Source organism: Rhopalosiphum padi, chromosome 3, assembly GCF_020882245.1.
Source record: "Rhopalosiphum padi isolate XX-2018 chromosome 3, ASM2088224v1, whole genome shotgun sequence".
Lineage (NCBI taxonomy): Eukaryota > Metazoa > Arthropoda > Insecta > Hemiptera > Aphididae > Rhopalosiphum > Rhopalosiphum padi.
This window is the reverse complement of record NC_083599.1, coordinates 10,203,333-10,230,221: the sequence shown is the minus strand read 5'-3', so window position 1 is coordinate 10,230,221 and position 26,889 is coordinate 10,203,333. Positions and strand designations below refer to the sequence as shown.

General features: G+C 27.7%; 1 protein-coding gene across 1 annotated transcript in view; it reads left to right on the top strand.

The window, feature by feature from the left end:
• Nucleotides 1-26,889, top strand: part of LOC132926365 (uncharacterized) — a 65,734-nt gene that overhangs the window by 28,539 nt on the left and 10,306 nt on the right. Inside the window, exons 4-13 of the mRNA XM_060990716.1 lie at nucleotides 12,217-12,484; nucleotides 13,662-13,966; nucleotides 15,514-15,639; nucleotides 17,482-17,739; nucleotides 18,373-18,629; nucleotides 18,885-19,026; nucleotides 19,602-19,747; nucleotides 19,821-20,013; nucleotides 21,341-21,763; nucleotides 26,053-26,302. Of these exons, the coding sequence (XP_060846699.1) occupies nucleotides 12,217-12,484; nucleotides 13,662-13,966; nucleotides 15,514-15,639; nucleotides 17,482-17,739; nucleotides 18,373-18,629; nucleotides 18,885-19,026; nucleotides 19,602-19,747; nucleotides 19,821-20,013; nucleotides 21,341-21,763; nucleotides 26,053-26,302 (2,368 nt within the window). The remainder of the gene's footprint in view (nucleotides 1-12,216; nucleotides 12,485-13,661; nucleotides 13,967-15,513; nucleotides 15,640-17,481; nucleotides 17,740-18,372; nucleotides 18,630-18,884; nucleotides 19,027-19,601; nucleotides 19,748-19,820; nucleotides 20,014-21,340; nucleotides 21,764-26,052; nucleotides 26,303-26,889) is intronic.

Sequence of the window (26,889 nt, the reverse complement as noted above, 5' to 3'; positions counted from 1 at the left end):
ATCGACGACCGCCGACGCCGAGGTATTTGCGTTGTGTGTATAACAATAATATATAACCGTATAACGGTACGATGACAGTGTTTATCAACGTCCACGTATATTATATTATTATAATATGTGCTGCGGCTGCAACACTAAAATCGAGATACCTAATATATTATATCATATATGTATTTATAACATCGTGTTTTTGGTCCAGTAAAAAGAGTAAAATTGTTTTACGCGAGATACGTTATTTTTAAAATAATTTAATACACTTTATACCTAAATCGTAAAGGTATGAAAAGAAACACCAAGTAAGTCAGAATAGCTTTTTCAGTTTTTATTTTGAAATAATGCTGCTGTGTTATAAATCAAATTAATTAAAATGCATGTAGGGAAGTATCACAATAGATTATTAATTTGTATAAACTGATTATTTAAATTGGGTAATCATTTTATCTTGTCGTAAGGGTGTGATTTAAAAATAAAAGATGCTTAAGGTAAACTTTTATTCAAATAATATGAAATGAACAAAGTTTATATTTCATGTTGCCCCTAAACAAAATTCGCTTATGTCTATGATTGTATCTATGTTGATGAAAATCAAAATTATATTCTTCGGGTTTTTATTATACATCAAATCATAAAAAAGTATTATTTAAAAATAAAACTTTTAAAATTATCATAATTTAGAATTTAATACATCATTGAGGCACCTATGTTTTAATACTATTACTGACAATTGGTTAATATTTGAATATTAAGTCTATGACTTGTTTTTAATTCCAATAAATACAATGTGTACACATTTTAATTTTTCTCTTTAATATATACATGTAATAAATAACAGAAAATACATACATATGGATGCTGTTTTATTTGTATGGCAATTTATAAAAAGTCTAGAAGTATATTTTTTTACGTATCTTAATAGTTTTATATTTTTTAATGTCCCATTAAGAAATAACCATCATACGAACTATTATTAAATTACAACAAAATTACAGAAAGTTCTGTAACCGTCTAGAGTTCTACGTAAACGTAATTGAACATAAAAAAGGAGAAGTCGTTCTACTGTATAGCGTGGTTTTGAGTGTAGGTACCGTTATTGAGGTCATTGTAATGAATGTGTTAAAGTTGAATTTAATGATAAATCATTGTAACAATAAAATACAATTTTGTGAGAGATAGTTTATTTCTCAAAACATTTTATTATATATTTAATATTATTTTAATAGAAGTTTAATTTCCAAAAAAAGTTACGTGTATTACAGAAAAAATAAATTTAAGTTTATTTGATAGAATATTACTAACTGCTATTTACATATAAACTAATACTGTGTAACAGAATGAATATAAGTTCATGGTGTAAGATTACTCTAAATATTTTAACGATTAACTGGGTATAGAAAATAGTAATATAAGTTAAACTGAATATTTTCATGTATCTATGATTAATATTTTTCAAGTCTCAATTAAATTATATAAATAGTTTGATGGGAAATATTTATTTTACTTTTGAATATCCAATTTCACCAAGATTTGAATTTCAAACACTCATAACAAATTAATTTTGTTTCACGATCAACTATTTAGTACAATTTATAGCGAATCTTGTACCAAATATCAAAACTTATTACTTATTAGTATTAAAATTAAAATTTTATCATTTTTATCATTTTTACTAAATGCATAATAATATGTTAACACCGTCACGAAACCACCAAGACATTTTGAAAATGCAATACTATACAAAAAATTCTTACATACATTTTTGATGAACACTCTAAGTTACTCCAGTTATTAATTTTATGAACTATAAAAACAAAATTAAATTGATTTTGTTAAAAACTGGTGTTGAGTAAATATTCCTGTTTTTCAGTATTTTTTTTTTTTTTTTTTTTGTTTTCCTGGTTATCGTGAAAAGTACCAAAAACTAAGCACCATAGTGGTTACCCTCATGTCTTGAAATTTTTTTTTTTTTTTTTTTATTATTATTATTAGAATATTTACAATCTATGCTACAATAAGGCATAATAAGCAAATTTGAGCACACATACGTACAATTTTATTTACAACATGAACACATGAGGAGGGAGGCCATCCAGTGATAGAACCCAACGATCATTTTTTCTGTTATAAAAAGTTTCTTTAGATATAAAAAAACACACATCATTGTAAAGCCAAATATTAATACTTACATTTATCGCTTGGCACAGAATTTAAAAACTAACATTTTTATTTTATTTGAATCAAATAAATTTATTTTTTTATTTAACCAACAACGCTTTATCATTCAGTTTATATTAATGTATACTAGAATACCTACTCTTTATTTTATGTATGATAATACCAAACGTTCAATAAATATATCCTATTAATTAATAGAATTTAAAATTCAGATTAACTGTAAGTAAAAACTATAAAATAGTAAAATAGCAAAAATATTTGTTTTTTACAAAACTCAAGACTTGGCCGACAATATGAGTTAGTCGTTAAAAAATAATTAATTCGTGTTTTACTATGACATATTATATAATACTCTATGTGAGTATGCTAAAGAATATATATATATATATATATAGTTGCTCAGTATTTCCTCATATACGGTCATTTTCTCCGATGGTGCCTACCTCATTTACTCAAACAACGAACTAATAATACACGGCCACTGAATTGACAGTGACAAATCGATGCTATATTTCAGTTGAAAATTGTTTTAAACTTATTATACTTTTAACTTATATTACACTATATCGATTATTAATTGTAAAGTGGCTATAGGTAATACTATAAGTATTGTAACATAAATGTTTTCTGAAACGTGATTGGTTGTTGTTGATTTTGTTGTTTTTTTTTTTTTTACTTAACGGTAATACTAATAAATGTTAGAACTATAGTCTCTCAACACTCCAAATAACAAAACATTTGGCCCCAAGTTTGAAATTGTTCGAGGTTAGTAGTACTTTCTTGTACAATATATGTATAAAACTGTTTTAATTTAAACAATCATAAATGTGAACGTCAATTTGGTCATAAGTCTACAGAGAAAAATCTCAGTGTATTAAGTATTAACATACATTATTATCTGCGTAATATCCTTAAAACATATAAAATAAACATTTTTCCATTTATTCAAAATAATAATAAATGTTACGTCACTTTTAAATAGCTTTTTGAGTTAATTTTTATTTTATCGTGAATATACCTTGTAATAATAAATATAAACACGTTATTAATAAAACTGTTGTTAAATCATAGTTATATACCCTTTACGCTTCATATCATTACATCGATGACACCCTTTGATAGTTTGATCAGTATAAATACAAGTAAACAAATAGTCACGTAATTAAAAACCTATTTTAAAATTAAAATCCTGTAAAAGGTCATTAAGTGTTTTTGAAATTTAACCGATCAAGTTCCATTAAAACGTTTTATTTTGGGGGATATATAAAACAGACTTTTAATGGTTTTAAAATATTTATGTACTGCAACAGCGTATATAAATATTTATTTATTCACAAATTTAATATTTTTAACAGTACCACAATGAAATTATGTCAGTACAATGACGAAGCGTATTATTATTGAACATATTTACTAAAATACATTTTTATACTCGTACAGATTACCGATTTATCGTATTCTACTATTTCTTTACCTATATGCGTACAAAAACTCAGTCGATTGGAAATCATACGCGTGAATAATGTACACGCCGTTTTCGTCAGAAATGAAAAAATTATCATTACATTATCAAGAAAACCTCAATATTCCGTAACGTTAAAACAAAATGTATTTTAAAATAATATTCACGTAAATTTCGGTGTCTATTTTTTCCGTGATTTCATTATAATATTAAATCGAGTATGAAATAATATGTAAATACTAAAAAATAAAATTGAATCAAGGAGTTTTATTATCTTGTAATAATTGTAAGATCGAAATAATTTTAGCCAGAATTTTTATTTATTTCAATATAGAGGCGCTACGTGGACCATTTTAATATTAACCTAACCTAACCCCATCAAACTATAAACGTTTTTCACTCAGAATTGTTTTAATAACGCGTTTTATTTATATAATACATATATACATATATTATGTAAAGATACCTAAACAATATTTTTTTATCAAATTAACCTAAGCAGCTATACTATGTCCAAAACACGTTAAGTTTAATTTGTACATGTACCGTCACATTGATAAAATACAAACATTCCATGTACTTGGAGATCTTAACAATGCTTTTATAAGTGTGTGTTTAACCAAACGAGTGCTGAGTTGTGTATAGAGACTCGAGTGTATTCGCCTCTTTTTGTGGCTCTCTAAATAAGTACCGGCACCCTTCTAAAGTTCAACACCAACCTTTGAACATATTATCATCCTACTTATACCACGCATTTTGACGGTATTAAATAAAGTAATAACGAATAACAAGATTCAAATTGAGTTTTAAATTAACTTACTTATGAGGTAATATTTCTACAAATATATATATATTACTTGCATAATATTTTGTTAAGCATTTATACACTGTGATAATAACAGAATATAAGTACCACGTTCTCCATAAGGTCAGGTACTTAATTTTTGTTTGCATCTGTAACGGTTAACCAACTCTCTACATCAGAAGTACACACTAGTTAAATTATAAACACCCATCTTCAAACTTATTACAATCATATTAAATTTATATTATATAGTATCGAATTGATTATTCGAGTTTTATTATGCAGACTCACGTTCATAATTACGTGTTGATTATAAAATAATATAATTAAGTGTAATAATAAAAAAAAAATTTTGAATTGATTTCGTATTTTGTTTTATTTAATTTTAATAGCATATAATTTTATTAGATTTCATTATCTATTGGCTAAAGACATATTATGCATAGTTTGCATTATATTAAGCTTAAAAAAAAATCAGTTGGGATTTGACACAAATAATTGTATACATGTGCATATAAATTCATGTATTCAATGACGAATGTGATATAAAAACGAATCCTCTTTTATGTAATCGTTTTTTTTTTATATTCCAAAAATAACACATTTAAGTACATTTACATGTAAAAGGCATTGGTAGGTACAATTTTCAACGATTTTTTAAAATATGATTTGTAAAATTGTATTTGCAGATAGTTTGTGACAAAAATTACATTTATTGCCTGTAATTGAGTACAACAAATTTTAAATTTTTAAATTGTTCGGAAATCTATCAAAATAATATATCTGCGATGGTATTTAAAATTCTACGTTTCATTTATTTTTTATGATTATTTAATATTATTGTAACACGGTGATTTATATAGGCAATTTCACTACATTAATGACAATAAATAATGATTTTGCCTACCTCGTACATTTATTATAATAGTTATGTTATTAATTATTATTTATTAGTGTTATATTGTACATATTATAATACTCGTATTTTTATATTTTTATTCTAACCATACAGTTTTTCGTCAAGGTAAATTAATATAATTGCATTTACATATTATATCATATCATATGTATTTAGAAATGGTTTCTAAATGTCTTGTATACTACTAAGTATATTATACCTTATGCATACTATGTAGTTACATTAAAAGAAAAATATTCTAGGTAAAGTGAACTACACTCATTTTTCTTCGTAATTACCGAAATAATATAATTTAAAATATATGATCAGTTATTAGGTATTATAAATTTCAGTCAAATCTCTCTGTTTTCGAGAAACCATCAATTTAGATTTTTCAATAGAAGAATAATAGACACATTTCAATCGACGAATCATTATTAGTTTTATATAACGTCTTTTAGGTTCTTTTTCTTTCACTGGGGCACTATCACACGGATTGTGTGAAATTATACAATAAATGAATATGATTTTCATTTTTTAAATAAAACTTCGTTTTTATGATTTTTTTTTATAAGTTACAAAAAATATGACGTCGTATTTGTACATTGAAATCGTATAGGAAAATTATAATTTTTTTATCGATCGGTTAAATACTTGTACTGTATATTATATTTTGTCGTTTAAATTTGAATTACTCCAAGAAATCAATAATGTACTGCCTACAAAATGTATTCAGTCGACGAATTTATTAGATTTCCCTTTTTATACTTTTTTTTTTCATAACATTTCTCCTTTTAATTCGCTCCGTCAATAAATATAGGACTTTAAAACCTACACAACGTTTTAAAATAATTTTTTTTGTCTTCTGTTTTTTGACGTAATAAATAATTATTGTAAAAAATAAAAACTACTATATTATAATTTATAACTTATACTAACCACAAATGGATTATACTTAAGATTTTTTACCGGTTTTATTATTATTATTATGACTATTGATACTTTTAAATTAAAATTCCAAAAAATAAGAAGTTAAAAATAATTTAAAGTTTCTATGCATTTATAAATATATATAAATCTATTAAAAGTATATGCCCATCCCTACATTCAAATATTTAAAAATTTACATTACAATATACTTGTTTAGGTAATACCTATTGTATATAGGTACTAGATACCTATACGTATTAACGAATAATAAAATTACTCTATGAATATTCATAGAGTATCTAACAGTATTAATGGAATTAGTCGACAGAAATATACAAAGTGCAAGAAAAAAAAATGTTTTTATTTTATTTTTCATATTAACATAGCTTACACATCGTAGTGTGTGTTACATTTTATGTATTAAACCTTTTGCCGCATAATATTAGCTTCCATATTACCACTAATCAATCGTAATTATTTTGTAAAAAGTTAATAAATATAATTTAAATGATACATTTTCTATTTGACATTATACAGTCGACTCTCGGTAACTCGAAGTTCAAGGGGGAAAAAAAAATTCGACTTGCTAAAAATTTCGAGTTATCAAAAACTTTTAAAAAGTATGTTTATTTTTAAATTACATATTATACATTAAAGAAATAAAAAAATGTTTTTTTACATTCCAACTTACATATTATAATTTTTAAAAAATTGGTGTAAAGTTAATTGTTTTTGTTTATTTAAAACATTGTTCTCAATTCTATTTTCTAAAATACCTAGTGGTTTAAATAAATCTTCCATGCCTTCATTGCCTTCAATATTCTGCAAGTGATAAACATTATCTTTTAATTTTCTTTTTTGAGCCATAATAACCACTGTATTAACACTGTCACACTCACACGATAAACGATTAAACGGACGAACAGACGGCATAGAACTAAAACTGATATCTATTGTAACAAAGTAATCAAGAGTTAAATTACAAATATTCAATTGACTATAATGGTCGGGTTTTACGAAAAATAATCGCCTTGATAAACTATTTTTAGTACTAAATTTGGATAAGAAAATTCGAGATATCAAAAACTTGTCAAATTAATTTTCGAGTTAACAAGATTATTTAAACATTAAGTGTTATTGTTATTTGAAGGAGAATTTTATTTATTCGAGATATCAAGAATTTCGAGTTATCAAGGTTCGAGTTACCGAGAGTCGACTGTATTAAAAATACAAATATAATTTAAATATCAATTCCATCCCAAATTACTTTATTAAATATTATAATATTAAAGAAACTATAGTTTTTTTGTTTTTATTTTATTATTTTAATTTTTTTTTTAACTGTCGTGTCAAATGTTCATAAGTTACTCAGAACTTTGATCTTGAACAGCCACAATCTGTTCCTGTTCGTCGCCATATCGTCATAACGTGCACCGCAATCACGAAGTATACCTTTTTCCAACCCCATCCAATTCACTCCTACCTCGTCCACAATCCCCGTGCCGTGTTTTGCAGCCATATTTATCGTTATTATTTCGGTTATCCTCGAGCAAAGTCTCTTCCCACCCCGGTCCACTCACCCGTTATTTTTCGATTACAGGTGCGGCTGTATATGATGCATATATATATATATATATATAATGTATACATTTATGCATAAAAATATAAAATACATATACGCGCATATATATATTATAATATATAGGTGCATAATATATATATATATATATATTATATATTATTGTATATAAAATATAAAATATAAACGTCAACGACCAACAACAACGATTGTTATCACGGTTCGCCGCTATTTCTACCCGACCGTCGACATAGCCTTCACACCGCCGCTTTCTCAAGCTTGGCACTACTATACCCACCCGCGAAACCCGCCAACTTTAGTCGCCACCCTTTCGCCACACCTACGTATATATACTACTATTATTATCGTAATCGCCGTCGTCGTCATCTCCACAAACTCGCACACACACGAGCGAACACTCACATACCTATATGCACCTATATTGTATAATATATACCTATATGTTTGAACACCTTTTTCCAATCCTTCCCCTAACCTACGACATCGCACCGAAGAAAAACGAGACAATGTCAAATCACACACGCATTACCCGCACAGTGGCACAAAGTCTTCGTGGCCGAGAGACGCGTGGGGGGGAGGCACGGGGTGCTCTAGGAGCATACCACCCTCATCCACTATACACATCCGCCACCCATGGCTACCCTATTATCGCCGTACTGCCGCCACCGCGTATATGTAAAATACGAGTAGTTTTGTACTATTTATTTTACGCCGCCGCCACTACCGCTCGGTAACACTTTTTTTTTCTACTCTCGCCGGAGGTAATGTCCAATTTAAATACGACAGCGTGCCGCCCGCCCACTGTTTTTCACCGACCGACGTTATTTATTGCTTTTTCTATAGGCTATTTTGCCCAGTAAGCGAGCGGCGCACCACACACGCAGTGTAGGTACGTATTATACTTCGTTGTCGTCGTCGTCGTCGTATAGTCGCATAGTTCGCCGCCGCCCTCCGTCATCACATACCGGGCCTAAAATAACAATTTGATCAAAGCGATCGCAAGTGTGGTGGCGGGTGCTAAATCGTTTACGCTACGCCGACGATATCGACCACACACACACCCATTCGTGTATGTATGTACTATGTATATATTATATGTGTGTGCGTTTTCGACGACGTGTCCATTTTCTTTCATTTTCGTTGTCACCATAGCCTACGTGACGTTCACCCGAGATTAATAATAATAATAATAATAATAACTTCGCCTTAATTTTAACAAAATAATGGGATCGCCGTCATCTGCTACCGTAATAATTATAATAGAATTATTATTAATATTTGTACACACGCACACAATTCGTTGACGAAAATCGAATTATTAAAATGTTTGTGAGGCGAGGTGAACAGCTTCCAGATAATAATAATATTATTATGTATTATTATTGTTATTACTATTATGCAACCCGCCTCTGCGCGTTATATACTATTATATTATATACACTGATGGCATACAATGACGAATGATTACGCACACACAGTCTTTTATAATATATTCGTAATTTTCATTATATTAATGATAATTATGTTTTCATCCAAAGATGCGGTGTTGGTAATATAATTTGACTGATTTGTTAGGTTGGGCATCCTCGTAGCATATTTTAAATCCTGACTAAAATAAATATAATATTATGTAAAACGTAGCGTAGGTACCTATGCCGCTTGTCCGCTTATATATATATATATTATACACAATATACATATAATAATATTTTTTTCGTGTATAGCGGCATTGTTTAGCGATATTTAAGATAATTATCTATTACAGACGATTAAAATCTATATTTGTGAATATCCGCAGTTGGTGAATAGTGAATACTGACAGTCGCCAGTGAATATTGACAATTACAAAAATCATTTGTGAGTCTTGACGTACCTACGTCTAATTAGTAATTTCACTGTACGTAAGCATTCACTAGTAAATGTAATTTACAATGGCATATTACTAGGGAATGTTTGTAATGTTAATCACAGAATTACAGGAAAGTCGTTTTATAATACTATACTCATCGTACAATATTTGCTCATCGATCATTTTTTAAATTGTATTATCTTACTCAACAACTTATGTTATACTATAAGTATCAATAATATTTATAAATTAACCGCCTTAGATGGTGTTATGATTCAATTATATATCAGAAATTAATTTTTAATCTGCAAAGAAAATTTAATAACAATCGATGAACTAATTATCAAGCTTTATTGAGACTAGATTTTAAATACATCTAAATAAAATAAAATAGTAGGCAAGGATATAATATAAGTGCTATAACTCGATGAAATCGCTAAACGTATAGTGTACCACGACAATTTTAGTTGTTTAAATATTGACATACTGTACAATTAAAAATTAATGGATTTTTTTTTATTATTACAATAAATAAAATTAAATATTATAACAGCTATACAAATTTTTAAATAACACTTTCTATACAAATATATTAGCTAATAATAATAGTTCAATTATTCAGTTAAACAAATTGTATTTAATATATTTTATACTTAAAAAACATTTGAATATATTTTCTTGTGAATTAGAATTTAAGAATCACCTTGTATATAGATAGAAGTAATGTAACGAGTAATTTTAAGAGCAGCGAACGAAAGATATTAAATCTCATCCCATCCAATTTATATCTCAAAATAACCATCGAATATTTATTTATTAGTTTTCGCATAAATAATATTAATGATATAATTTATTGTATTTATTGTTCTTATATTATACCTCCCTCGAGTTGTTCTTTCTAATAATCACGTATGAAAACTATCAAATCTCTAGTTGTCAATTGTCATGTAGGTATTCCAATTATACATTTATCTTTTATAGGGATAACAATTAACCTGGTCTCTTATGGTATAAGGACTCTAATGGGTTAGTATATTTTTCTATAATTTCAATGTATCTTTTTTCTATTACCCTGATACATTTATCTTGCATAATTTGTATTAATTAAACTTTGTTTTTAATTCAACTCGGTGCTCACTTGACTTAATATTATTTTCTAATGTTAATATATTGTCGTTGAAAGAAGCTAACGAGAAAAAAAATTCTATTGTACATTACGATTCTTTTCATCCTGCTTTAAAGGTTATTTTTCTCCCGTAGTTTTCTTTTTACTCGTAATTTTTGTTTTTACATACATAAGGCAGATTGTACCAGTAAACAATGTTTTTTAAATTTCTTTAATTGGCTTGGAATGTTATAAAATTTGGAAATCAACACGGCCACATACTATTTGAATGACGTATTGCATTTTTCCATTATTATAATTTTGTTTCTGAAGTATTTTAAAATCAGTCGAAGTCATCGTCTATGATTCATGAAGGAACTTTAATTTATAATGTTCTTCATATATGTCTTTTAAAAAGTTATATATAATGTAATATTGTATTATTTTACGTAATTGTATTTTCTTTTTAAACAACTATACCTTGGGCAGTCACCTATAATATATGTAAAACAAAATAAAATACATATCATCAATATTTTTTAAAACCATACGTATGGTAACATTAACCAAAATTATTAAGTAAATGTCAACATTCATTGGGTACTGTTAACATGTGCATCAAACTGGGGAGATCCTCAGTAACGTATTATAATATATATATAATGTGTATACAAACCATCATAACTCATCTGTAATGTATAGTCCAATTTAATATACTTCTTATTATAAAATGGACCTTTTTTCTAAAAACTGAATATGTGTCATCGTTTCTATTCAGCTTGTACGATTCTATCATTTAAACAATATCATTGATTTTAATAATATAAATATATGCTTTTATGTACCCTAATACATTTTTATATTATTAATTCACCTATAATTTTGTAAGGAGTTGTGTTGTTAGAGAATAAAGATGTTATTCCAAACTCGTTCAGCGTCCTATACTTACATACTATTTTATTGTATATATATATATAGTGGCTATATTCTATAGTAGCAGTTACTCGAGCTTGTGTAAACCTTTTCAATGGGGACTTTATATGCTGTATGGCCGTTTCAAATAATAAAATGCCTGTCAGTAGTTAAGAAAAAAAATTTCCTTATTGAAACGTGCAACAGCCGGTTCGATTATCAAACACACTGCAAAAATGTCATTTTTCGCATTTAATACGCAATACAATACCTAGCGACCTATGTATATAATACTATAAGGTCATAGCTCTATAGCGTCCAGCATGTTTATATATTTAATTTTATTATTTCGCTATACACTATATAAAAAAAACCTTACTAACCGTGTGAAAAATTTGAAAATTTTTTAACTTCATTCTAGATTTTATATAAATTATATTTATAATCTTATATTATGTTATGTCATATACATGTTTATTGCAGTAAGCACAGTAACAGTGACTGCCGTTCGTGGTTCGATGGCTTGGCTACCATGTGACATAGGTGGTGGTAATAACGACGGTTTGCCGAAACAACCGATAAGAGTCACGTCAAACGGTGGTGGAGAGGGAAAGACCAAGGACTTGACCAACCCGATCGAAGACCGAGCGTACATGGTGTTGTGGTTCAAACACCATTCGACAACAATCCGTCATCGGAATAGTAAATCGAAAAATAAAAAGATATGGTCCGGAGGAAAACCTTTGTACAGGTAATATAACGGCTGTTTCATAAATACAATATATTTTATGAAAGTTTGATAGGTTTAAATAATATTTGAAAAACAACGAAAAAACAATACATTTAATTTTATTAAAGCTGTGACCTTCTGAAAATAAGGGTAGATTTCGTTTCAATGAACTCTACTGAATCTTCGAAGTCCTTTTTGTACATAGTAGGTACCTACATTTTGAGAGCGTTTTGATGATCCTAAACGATTCAGAGTTTGTGACCCATGCTGTTATATTTAATACAGGTCTGCAGTGATCCTCAAGCTGTAGGTTGCAAATGTTGTTAGTAATTGTAGCTATAGGACTGTAATTAGTTAATGATAGATTTCAAATAAATAAGTACTTATATTAGTATCTATTTAAATATGTTCTAATGGGTTGTGATATAATTCAGAACCAACTGCCATAAAAACTTAAAAATAAAGTATTCTATATTATTACTGTTTAGTCAAACCGTTTGATTCTCAACTCGTAAAAGGTGTATTAGAATAAAACGTTAAAGATTAAAATTATACTTATTGCAGTCTTCCCTTAATAAATGCAGTATAGGTGTATAGCGAGGTATAATCTTTTTTATGATACTAATAGTAAATTTAAGATCAAAATTATTTAAACGCTAAGTTATTATTTCACCAAGAAGTCACTTATATCATAAATTGTGTATCAAAATGTTTTTTGTAGATTATCAAAATTACAATGATTCAATCAAACTATAAACTACAATAATTGCATATAAAAATAGATCAAGCAATTTTGATTTATTTTAAAAGCACGACATTTTTAATAACACTACGAAAAGCATTTATATTGTGTTATAAGTGTTATATAACATATTCATTGAACTTAAAAAATTAAATAATCATCTCAATAGTCAATAATATGATAAGATTCTCGTGAACCGTAAATTCTTTATCAGTTGTCATATTACACAAGTCTTGCATACAAAATTTGTTTAATATAATTTCGTTAACACGGGAAACGTCTGATATAGAATGCGTTCGAAATGGTGTCTAGTTGGAATAGAAATAAAACATCGTCTCCGAATACTTGAAGAAGTCCCGCGCGTATAATAAATAATTTCACTGTATACCGAACCCACTAACGTTTTGCTCTCCAACCACTAATTAAAATGTTTAATTAAATTAACCGCGGTTATAGTTTCGACGTGCGTGGAAGACCGTTAGCTCACGCGTTGAAATGGTCTTCGGACGAAGAGAGCGGAGGATTTGGGCCCAGGGCGTCGTTTGTGGTGTTTGGTGGCAATAACGGTATTGGACGGGGAAAGTGGTCGAGACAACATACTTTACAGTTGGACGATTACAACAGTGGCCTCTACGACAACAGTAGCAGAGCAGCGCTCAAAGTCATCAACGTGACTGAACAGGATGCCGGGGCTTACAGGTGCCGAGTGGATTTTCGCGATTCACCTACGCGGAACTATCGGATAATCCTACGAGTTATAGGTTAGTAAAGTATATTTTATGTATATCTAGTATCTACATATATTATTATAATTGTACACATATTAAATTAGGTCAATTTTTTAAATGTTTATATACATGTTCCTAAACAATATTTTACCTGAAATATAATTTCACTTTGATCAAATCTCACGATGATAATATAATATAATATTATATTCTTATATATTACTGTAATAGTCGATGAATAAGAATATCGTTTATAATTAAAATCATGAATTAATTCAATTCAATTTATATGTAATCATATTAAACAATTCGTAGTAATTAAATTAAACAACTTACTTACAAAAACTAATTAATAGTAGTAATATTAATAACTGAAAAGGTAATACGAGGTATTTCATTTTCATATTTTTCTACTAATAAGAACTCATATAACAAAAGTTATATAACAAAATTACACGGTTTAAAAACAACGCGATTATATTGACTCGAGACACTCATTATTTTATTCGGACGACTTTTTTGCTATCCATATTATGTAACAAAAATATATTTATGAATGATTTTAAGGTAGGTTATATTTTAGTACAATGCCCGTCTGATGTATTTTGGGGCCCAGTGGAATTCTATAGAACCCTATATTATTTTATAAATTTATTGAAATTTGTATAAGATATGTTGTTGTTTAGAAAAATGTTTCTTTAAAGGTTTACATTGGCAAAGCTAATAGATAAATATAATATAAGGTAGATTTTAATACAATAAAATAAAAATAACAATCAATTAAAATTCAAAAATATTTTTAAAAAAAATATATGTGAATATGTATGTGAATAAATATTCCCGATTTATATCAATAAAATTAATATTTTTTTTTATGCAAATCACAACAAAAATGTTTCACTGTCAATGATTTTTATTGTTTTTAATTCTTATTAAGAATTATACTGTACTTTAGGAAATTACACTGAATTGCAATTTGCGAAAGAAAATTTTAATAAATATATGTTTTTTGTAATTTTAAATACGATTAATGGCCTGCGGGGTCCGAGTTAGGACCCCCTCTCTATAGAGCCTGTACTGTTTAAATATTCACAATAAAATACATTAATTAATTTTTCTGGTATTTTTAAATATAACATTATATATATATATATATATATATATGATTCAATAATACAAATGTTATCTCGAATTCCATTAATTGGAAAATAACGTTTTTACAAACGTCGGTTATTCACTCAATACTCAATGGATTATTATTTATTACTATTTGAATTTTAGAAGAGGGAACTGTTTAGAGAGAAATTTATATGCATATAGTTAACATTATAATATCAATAACCAATATGTTTAAAAAAAGAGGATTAAGATTTAAGATATCACTTATTTTAACGTATATTTATTTTTACATTACTAATTCACATTATGTATAGAATATACTGCCATTTAATTAATAAATAATAAATAATCATCGACATCATATAATTATAACATCTATATAACTATTTTTATATTGATTATCAGAACTCTGCGATTAATAAATTATAATTGCATAATGTTGGTTCATATATAATTTATAGTGCCACCCGATAAAATGACAATCGCTTATAACGGAGTAGGAACAGAAATCGACGATGGATTCCATCATACAATCGGCCCAGTACCGGAAGGCAGCCGATTGGTATTGGAGTGTCGAGTTCAAGGAGGTGAGCATTAAATGTTATTTTTATATAATAATGATAGGTACTTCTTTTAAACTTTTGAGCGAGTACAGCAATGATATTATACACAATTAGTATCGAGTATTGAACGACTCTTAAAAATAATAAACAAATATAAAATGTACAATATGCACAAGTTTTGAGTCTGATCTGATCTGTTCTTTGTCTAACAAAGATGTGAATTTGATTATTCTAAAATTACAATGTATTTAGCCATAATATTAAAAAGAATTATTATAGAATGGTATAATATCTAATAGTTTCAATTTTTCACGAAAATAATAAGGCTGAAATTATTAAACTCCCATTTTTATCAACATATTATTTTTGTTTTATTTTATTACAATAAATAATAATTATACATTTAATATATATTTAATATTTTTTTTATTGACCGATATTTATGTGTTATTGAAACCATAATTCACAAATTATTAATCAAATAAGAAATAAATGAAAATATGGCAATGAAAACTGTGGATAATTTAAAAATCACGCCTGACTTTAATATAATGCAATAATATATAATTGTTAACATTAGTTAGTAACAATATATTTTATAGCTCAATATAATATGTAATAAACTAATAACGAATAATCAAACTATATAGGACTTACAAATAATATTAATATATATTCTTTTAAAGAATGCGTTAGACGCAGATGCTTGAAAAATTATTGCTGTACAATTTTAAGAACACGATTTCTCAATGAATTATAACATAAAAATGATGGGTACTCTGATTTGTTGATGAATTTTCATTAGGGTTCTGGAGTTCTTTGCATTTTTTTTTTTTTTTTGTAGTGGTCGTAGATTATTCTAGGTGAGTTATAAATTTGTTTTATGAAATGGTGAAACTAAATACTAACTTTAAATTTACATATTTTTGCATATTTTGTCATATTTTTGAAAAAGTACATATTTTGCATTTTTTAAATTTGTATTTACGTAAAATTTCCGGGAAAAATCATACTTGGAAAACAATAAAAAATAGTTTTTTAAATAAATTAAAGTAATAGTCTGTCCTATCTGACTCGTACGTCTGTTAATGATAGTTTCTTTGTCGCTTAAGAATCAACTTTTTTATCGACAGTTATATTATTATTATAGTTGTAGTAAAACCTATCTAGATTATAAATTATACGACAAAATGAAAATCTATACGTTTTTGTTCGTTAATCACGGTTATTACCTACTTAATTGTTAAATTTTTATTTTTTTAGTTATAATATGCTTTATGCATTTTCAAAAACCAATTAAAAATTTAGATGCAAATTTTTAAGCATATTTTGATGATTTTGACTGTATATTTGCATAAATATTTTGATAATTTTAAGTGCAACAAGTCCCGAACCCTAATTATTATTATTCACTCTTTGTTCGTTTACCATGTTTACATTGATAATATGCTTATATTTCTCCTCCTCAACCATCCCTTCACAAATAAGATATCATCGTATTTACTATATTTAAATAGGTATGTTGTAATGTTGTATTATAGTTCAAACAGTTTATTGTAGATTACGTGACAGTTTAATGATGGGACATATTATAAGCTCGATTTGTATACGCCTTAATGTCGATTCGTTGAATGTGATGTACAAACATTATACATAATAACGCATACATATTTAATCCAAATAAATAACAATTTATTTACGTTATTCGATTTCATTTGTACGGATGAGTATTCGGTATCTACACAATAAACGTTTATACATACACCTCTTTTAATGTATCCAGAAATCAAAGTCAACGAAAATGTACATTTATCCCCTCCCCCACATTGCACAATCTATAGTGACAAACTGACGTTTGTTGTACAGGGAAACCCAAGCCACGAGTGCAGTGGTATTCAGCGGATGGAATAGTCACCTCATCGCTCGGTACGGGAACAATAATGGATCTGACAGAGGATGTATCTTACGGAAACAAAAACGACGACGAAGAAACAACTACCAAAAGTCTCGTAATTCATCAATTGAATCGAACTCATGCTAATAGTACATACACGTGTCTGGCTGGAAATGACGACAACACCATGCAATCAAATCTCCGAATGACAGTGCTGATAAACATGTACTGTAAGTATTTTATAATATACAGCTTATAGTCAACCAACAGTTAGTAAATATAATAATTACAATAATAATAAAACCACAAAATGTATTGAATAAAATACACTTAAAAACACAGAACTTATTGTTATTCTAAAATATTACATTGAAAAAATTACTCTTGAATGATGTCAAATTATGTAGTTTACGATTATTATTTTTAATATACAATTTTAAGGTATTCACTTTTAAATTTAATACATTACGTTTTTGCAAAAATAAACATTTTTTTTATGTGTTCCATTATTAAATTACAGTCCTGGTTTTAAATTCAAATTTAGAAGTTTTCCTCGTAAGTAGGTATATGTATAGATTATACATACATTATATTATATACATACTTTTACATTGGTAATTAAACACTAAATTAACATTTTTAGTATATTTCTTACATATCTGGGCTTTTAAAAATAAAAAATATGGAATATTGGGAATTTGTACGCAAAATTATTTTTTAACAAAATCAATTTTGTTTTTTATTGTAGCTCAAAAATAAATAACTGTTTTATTGAGACTTAAATTTTTTAGCAAATATTCATATTAGTATTTACTAGGTTTTTTTTAATACCTATTTAATATTTGTATGGTTTTTGTAACTAGTGAATGTGAAAAGTGTACGTATTGTCGGCATACGTCCAATAGACGAAACAGAGAACATGGTTAATTATAACGAAGACAGTAATAATGACGGAGTTATACAAGCAACAAATCTTATATCCGGTAAGTGGTATACGGGCGAATGCTGGGCTGAGGGTGCGAGTCCTAAGGCAACGATAGAATGGTCTATTGACGGAAACGGTACATTAGCTGACGAAATACCCTCTTCTCCGACAACGACTCGTATAACAGTAATAGAAGTGAGTAATTATAACTAAATATCACGTAAAGTTATATATTTAATTAATTCAGTCATAATATTTTATCGTGCATGTTATTTCATTGTTTCTATCTTATTTTTTTGTAGTTTTGTTTTATATAGAATAAGATTGAACTATAAGAAGATTGGTCAGGGTTAATTATCATTTTTTTTTTCATATATACATCCATATTTAAAAAATTCTACATGCCCGTACACTTCGTCAACATTTTTATTTTATTTGTCTGTTATTTAGCAAACCGAACATAGCAGTAGGATACGATTGAGGCCTACACCAAGCGACGATGGTCGATATTTACGATGCCGAGCTTGGAACCCTGATATTAATACCACGAAAGATAATATTAAGAATAAAGCTTTATTACTTAATGTCCAATGTAAGTAAAAACTGATTATACACCTTTTTATCGAAGTCATAGTTGTAATCACTGTTATTGTGTTTTCATTCTTACACCACACAATCCGTGTACGAATTTATTAGAATTCGTAAATCACTATACCTATATCGTGTTTGATTAACTTTATATTATATTTTACGTTTCGACTTAAAAGTCTTAAATGTGTGAGCCATTTATATCAATATTCAGTTGCGTTTTATTATGATTTGCACGAGTCAAATCACTGACGGTTCTTTGAGAAATATTTTCTGTATATTTTTTTATTTGACGTATTGTAAATCGATATTAATGTATAACTTAATATGTATACCTACTCTGTAACATAATTTATTACCGTGTAACAATATTTTAATCTCCCGATGTAGTTCAACTTCAGATAATATAGCTTTAATTTAACTGGTGAGAACTTTCTCTTGAAATATAAGATACAAATTATTTACCCATAATTGACACATATCTGATAATTGTACGAGTTGAGCAAAGTTTGACAAACCTAATAAAAGATAGTTGTAAGTTTAAAAAAAATTTAATAACAATAAAAATAAACTTCACAGATCCACCTATAGTTAAATTAAGTTTGGGCCATACGTTCGATCCGAGTAGAATCAAAACAGGAGACGATGTATATTTTGAATGCAAGGTGTTGGATGGCAGCGGGAGCAAAGGAAAACAACGTAATCGCATCGAATGGTATCACAACGTGAGTACAGTCAGCAACGAATCGCGAAATGTCTATTAATAATAATTATCGCATCTGTAATCATATACTGCAGGGCCACCCAATCTTGCAAAATGGCAGTAGCAACGGAAGCGTCAGCATCGACTCGGAAATCAAAGTCGTTCTTTTGAGCGCTGGCACTTTGGTCATAAGGAACGTGGGACGCCGCCATTCCGGCCGGTACACGTGTCAATGTAATAACGATTTGGGAATGGGACGGTCACGACCGGTCACCCTCCGAGTTCAATGTAAGTACCCATACAACTCTGAGTATGCGTGATTCGAATAATATTCAACTTGAAAACATTCGAGACTTTCTATTGAACAAAATTCTATTTGTATCTCGAATCATAAGTAGGTATCACACGCCAGATTATATAACTAACTATTACGTACGAGTACATATAATATGTGTGTGCTTGCAGTCTACTGTTGAAGCCTACGTTTACATTTGATTTTATTCCGAAATTTCACTGCGTGACTTAAAATTATTCGTATACATATTGTATGAAAATGGCATATATTTTCAAAATCATACGATTTAAAGTGAATTGTTTTTTTATCAAAAACATAATTATATTTAAAAGTAATTTCTGACATATACCACTTTCGAATGTTCTATAACTGTACTCTGTATAACTATAACAAACGATAAGAACTCAATTATTTGACTAAAGCAGTTGTTTACGTGAATAATTCTAAGTGTATTTTTTTTAAACCTAAAAAATCAATCGTGAATATCCATAGAAAAAAAACACCCTACTATTTAAAATTAATACAATTTATTACACAGTATTAATTAAGAGTATGTTTATGTTTTTAAAACGATTGATATGTTGAAAATAATTTAAAACAAATTAATGTAAGTCTAATAAAAAATAATTTTGTATTGTTTCCGAAACCATTTCTTAACGGAGTTGAACATTTTTTATTTAAAAGAAGATCGTTTTTTAAAGACGAAATTCTGTAATTTATATGTTTTGAATACTAATCACTTAAATTAAATGACAAGACAAATTAAGTTCTCTTGTGATCTTCTTTTTTATTATTAATAATAAATACAATAAGCGAATCTGATCATAATTATATAAACTCAACTTTGAGACATTGATCAGGGAATAGGACCCTTCTGATAAGTTTCGCTAGGCGAACAAACGGTAATTTTAAACTAAAAGATCATGACACCAACGTCTTTTAAGACGGCGAGGAGGGTTGCTGGTAATTGTGAAAGTGTGCTGGTTTACGATTAATGGGTTTGAGTGTTGGAGTAATTTGGAGTGGAATTTGTTATAGTGGGTTTTAATTAAATTGACAACTGATTCAATATTTAAGTCTTCGTGAAGGGTGAGATAAGAAACAGAAAATCGACTTTCTACAATCTAAAAACATATTATACTACGAAGACATAGATGAAGTTGAATATAAAATAACCACATATTATTATCTCAATTCAAAACACCACCATATCTCCTATTTCTCTATTTTGATAAGTCCCGCACCTGATAGGGTGGATTTAATGTACGAGATGATCGAATAATAACGTACAAATTTATAATTGTTGTTAATTCACCGCAGACGCTCCCGTTTGCGCGGACGATGGCGATCAACTGCAATTGGTGGGCGTCGAAGCCAACGAAAACAACGTACGTATCGTGTGCCGGGTAAAAGCCGACCCGGCCGACGACCGTGTACAATTCGAGTGGCTCGTGTGGCCGGGCGCAGCAGCCGCGGCCACAGGCGAGTTGCACCAGCAACAATCGCCGAGCGTGGTGGCCACCGGCAGCTATGTCACCACCGCCTTGCCCAACCAACGGAACGACACGGCTGTCGGCGAGCTTGTACTGCCGGCTATGACTGTCGGCGTCCCAGACGTGGTCCAGTATGTGGATAGAGCGCCGCACTTCAAGAAGCCCATCGTGCTGGACACGATCAGCTGTCGGGCCACCAATGCCGTCGGCCGTCAGCAAAACCCTTGTCTGTATCACATAATACCAGCATGTAAGTATACTGACGAAATTGAGTATAATTTCATATAAAATAATTTTTTTAATTAAACACAACCAAATCAAAATCACTATTTTGTAGTTTCAATAAATTATTTTTTCTAAAATTAAAATTTTGATTTAGATTTTAAAATCTATTTTGTAATATTATACCAGAAGGATTTCATATTTAATTTTGAGGAAAAAATCCTTTTATTTAGAAAAAAATTAAAATTATTCTATCTTGTTTAGTTCGGTTTATATAATAGTATAATAGAATAAAATATACAGTCGAGTCGCGATAACTCAAAAAACTTGACGACATGACTTTTTTTTTATTCCCCTAGAAATATAAATTATATATAAATTAATTTTATTAATATAAATTTGAGTTAGATTACATATATCGAAACAAATTTTTATCTCCCTTCAGCTTCGATTTATCATGACTCGACTGTAAATATAAGTAGATATTAACGGTATTATGTATGGTATACTGGCATTATAATATACATTATACAGATGGACATGATTTCAAATAAATTAATTTTGAAAAAAAATTTTTAGAGATCTTATTTTAGGGGCGGTCGGAAAATTAGAAAATTTTAAAAATAATATGGACTTTGGATTTTGATTTTAAAAATACAACTATTTAAAATTTATCCCAGCTCTGAACCTTATCTTTTTACTGTACTGATATCGTTGTTGTATAGATAAATGTCTAATGTCTGGGTTAGACATAGGGTCACAAATTTTTACAATTTCAAAAATTGGCCATAATTATATAATTATAAAATTAATTATATGATTATAAATATATATAAATATATAATTATATTTTATTTTATTTTTTATTTTAATTTAATTTCATATACATATGAATACTGGGCCCCACTGAGATGACTCGTATATAATTATTTATACCTGGCGCAATTTCCTAGCATCACAACGTTCAAATTTCGCATTGTTTTATAACTTTTACTATCAACTATAGAACTTTTCCAAAAAATAACGGGTAATTTTTTTTATACATACATATTTTAAAATTGTAATTGAGGACATTTGTTCAAAAACATTTCATCAAAAGATTTTAATTCATCAAATTTGTTAAATAAGTACTTCTTTTTAATAATAATAATATTTTGTGTACTTAATTTTCAGTATGTTAAATTATTCTGGTATTAATTATTTCGGCAAAACAAAAAAAACTTAAACTATTAAAATTATAGACTTCATATAAATGTATTTAGTATTTTAAAAGCAATTTTATTTAAATGTATATCAACGTAATACGACCGCTACAACGTACTTCTATATCTGTATTCACTATTCTGTATACCAATTAAAAGACAAGTGAACAGTATTAGGTTTCTATTGAAGGCGAACTCAAAAGTAACCTAAAATAAGTATTTGAACATTTTTTATGAACCATGGATTGTTTATATTTACTATTGCATTAGTATAGGTACATTTAAAACGCATATGACTAAATCATTATATCATAATAAATAAAAACCTTTTTAAATAATATAACAACAATTTACATTTAAATTTAAAATCTATATTATGTTAAATAAATAAAATTTAAGCTATAAATGTATCAGTAGCAATAGGAAAGCATATCTTTCAAGATTGAATCTAAGTAATATTTGAACATGTTTATAATGAATGTTTAAGAACTAGTTGAGAATCAAAAAAAACATTTCCTAACAATTTATTACCATAATCTTAAAACGGATAAGTAAGAACTATCATGTTGATTTATACTATTGCAAGAAATTTTTTATTTTTGTATTGTTTTTAAATGCAAAAACAATGTACGTTATTCTATTTTATTGAATAGTGCAGAATGTTTATTCCTATTTTTTTATGTTTTCCACTATTTTGCAGGTATTTATTTAAAGCGAAAGAAACCCTTCATGTTTAATAATAAACATAACCCAACATAAATAGCTATAACAAAATTCATCTGATTCGCAGATTCACTGAAATACTTACGTAAAATGGTTACTTTCGAAACCATGACGAATAGAGGTTATCTTCTTTCAAACGATTACCTATCTAAAAATATACACGTACATCTTGGTTTATTTTTCAACGGCTTCAGTATTGATTCAATTTTAATTTAACTGCTACTCGACATTTTGAAATGTATCAGCATATTAAAAATGAAAAATGAAAAATTTATTTTTCTCCTGAGCATAGATCAAACAGCACATAAAGTCACGAATGTCAAATGCAGACTGACAACTATATTACTTTACTAAATTAGTTATCGTTGTACCCGTATGTGAACGATAATAAAAATGTATCTTACTATCATATTAATAATCATCATATACTCATATAACTGCAACTCTCACCAATATGCCATTATGGAAGTTCAGTAAAGAACACGGCCATATAAGAATTAAACTTAGAACGCATTCTTTTTCAATTATTGAAACGAGGAACAGGAAAGAGTTCCAATTTATAAGGAACGTAAACGCAAATTTTCATTCTACGTATTATAAAAAATAAAAATAAAACCATGTTATTTTTAATTATTATATTGTCTAGAAAATATTTAGTGTTGGTATTACAATAATTTTGTCATTTATTAATAAATTACTATTATAATAGTAATACTACCTATGTTTGTATTGTATACATATATTATAAACAATATTTATATTATATTAATTAATAATTATTATTAAACAATAAAATAATAAAAAATAATAATAAAATAATTCTAAACGAAATAAAGAAATAAAAATAATTTAACTTCAATCATTGGAGAAAATTGTTTTAACATAATTTTAATAATTTTACCTTATCAAAAGTTGATAATTTAAGTATTCAATGAAAATTTCAAGTCCCTATGCTAATCATTTTTTTAATTACACAAATAAATCAAATCAATTTTGTTAAAAATCGAGGATCTTTACAAATTCTAGTTGTTTGATAATTCTTACGCATTTTAACATTTATTTTAATTGTAAATAGTCAAAAATAAAGTTTGAACATCCAAAGTTCTATCTAAGACGAATTACCTTTCAAAAAAGGTATTGAATTTAAAAATTAGCTTATTAATTCTGATTAAAAAATTTTCCACAAAAAGACATCATTGATAATAGGTTAGATAGAAAAAAAAATTTAAAGAATGGAAATATATCTAATAGAATATATTTGGTAAAGGCCATATGGGCTTTCGGCGCTTAAATTCCAAAAACTTAACATTAACCCCAAAATGGAATTTAGGATTTATATATACATCAGAAGATTGTGTAAATAATAATTGTGGTGTGAGCCACTTTACTTGGGATAATTTTAACCCCCCCCCCCTCAAAAAAAAAAAATAATTAATGAAATTACTACTTATACAATAAACGTTTTGTTGAAATGAAACAAATATTATCGTTATATTTTAAACTCTGAATTAACCAAAAAAATATTTTATTTTTATAATTATAATATATAGTTCAGTGAATCAACAATAATTTTTGAAAAATATTAATTAGTAAAACAATGTAATTATTGGGTCAAACATGATGGGGCACGTTGCTTATTTGTATATATTGGAGTCCATAGTTGATAATTAAATCAACTATCGATGCGTAGAATTGCAAACCTATATATTCGCTATTTGCATTTTATTTTTTTTTAACACTGAGCTTCGACAATAGTCCAACTATTATGATAGTTGTAATTACTATCTATAATAACTGCATCCATAACATTTAAATTTCTATGTGTGTTTTTATATCAATTAAGTATAATGTTTTATTCGAACAAAATATTACTGTTATAATGTTATTAAATCAACGTAAATTCATAGAAATTACACTGTTATAATATAATATTATTCCGTTTCATGTTAAACAGTATAATAATAATAATAATAACATAATTTAAATGTTACAGAGTACCTACCCATTATAATAATAGAAAGTTTTAAAACAAGATGACAGATATTATGTTATTCAACTAACATATCTCATTATTTTTATTTTCGTTTTCGCCTTAACAATATTCAACTAAAGCAGTTTTTGATACCATATTTAAGATATAAGTTATAACATACAATAATGTAATAGCATACGTATAATCATTAATTTTTTTTTTTTTTAATGTCCATTGATCCATTGTGAATTTTTTACTTTGGTGGTTTGTTCATATTCCATTTTTAATGTACACACCACTTACGAGTGTGAAACGAATATTGATCCTGTTATTAAAATGCAACAAATACTTTTAAATGAGTACTCGTAATAAAATATATAATAAATATTATCGTTTGTCTGTTTGCATATGCGAATACAGCACCCCCGGGTCCATTAACTGGCTGCGCAATACGATTGCCCAAAGATCAAGAACGGCACACCGGTGCTGGTAGTAGACATCACCATCACCATCATCATCATCAACGACGCACGTCACCCATCCAAGACAACGGGGAAGACAAAGACTTGGCAACAATAAGTTGTACTTTAGACAACGACGGTGGAGTTAGGCCGCTGACTTACTCATTGGAGATATATGAGAGCAATGATTTGACCACGACGTTTTCCAGGTTTGTGATTAAAATAAATATTAGCTTAGATCTACACGATATAACAGGATGTAATAAAAATAACAGATGTAATTAATTTACTACGTTATAACTTTGGTTCATAAATGAATAATTTATATTTTTTATTAAGTATAATATCAATGATACAGTTCATAGAATAATTAAACTAAAAAAATACATAGAAATATTGCTGTACAATTTATTACATTGTCAGTTAATTTCAACTGTCGGTATTATTTCTGTTACACTCTGTATACATATGTCACGGTTGAAATGGGACAGCCGATCAAACAGCAGGTTTCATTAGTGTTAAAGGGTTAATCAAATCCATGCAAATTAAAATATTACATAACAGCGATAAGCGGTTGTTTGTTCTGGCCGGTCGTCGTCCTACCACTTTTCCGTAAGCATTGCCAATATATATATATATATTATTCGCGTAGTGCAAGCAATATAATATAAATCGTATAGTTAAATATTGACACCGTTTCAGTTTTTTTTTTTTTTGCTATGGTGCACAAATACTTAAAAGGTTAAATATACTTACCATCCATCAAGTCAATAATTAAAAAAAAATTATCATGTTA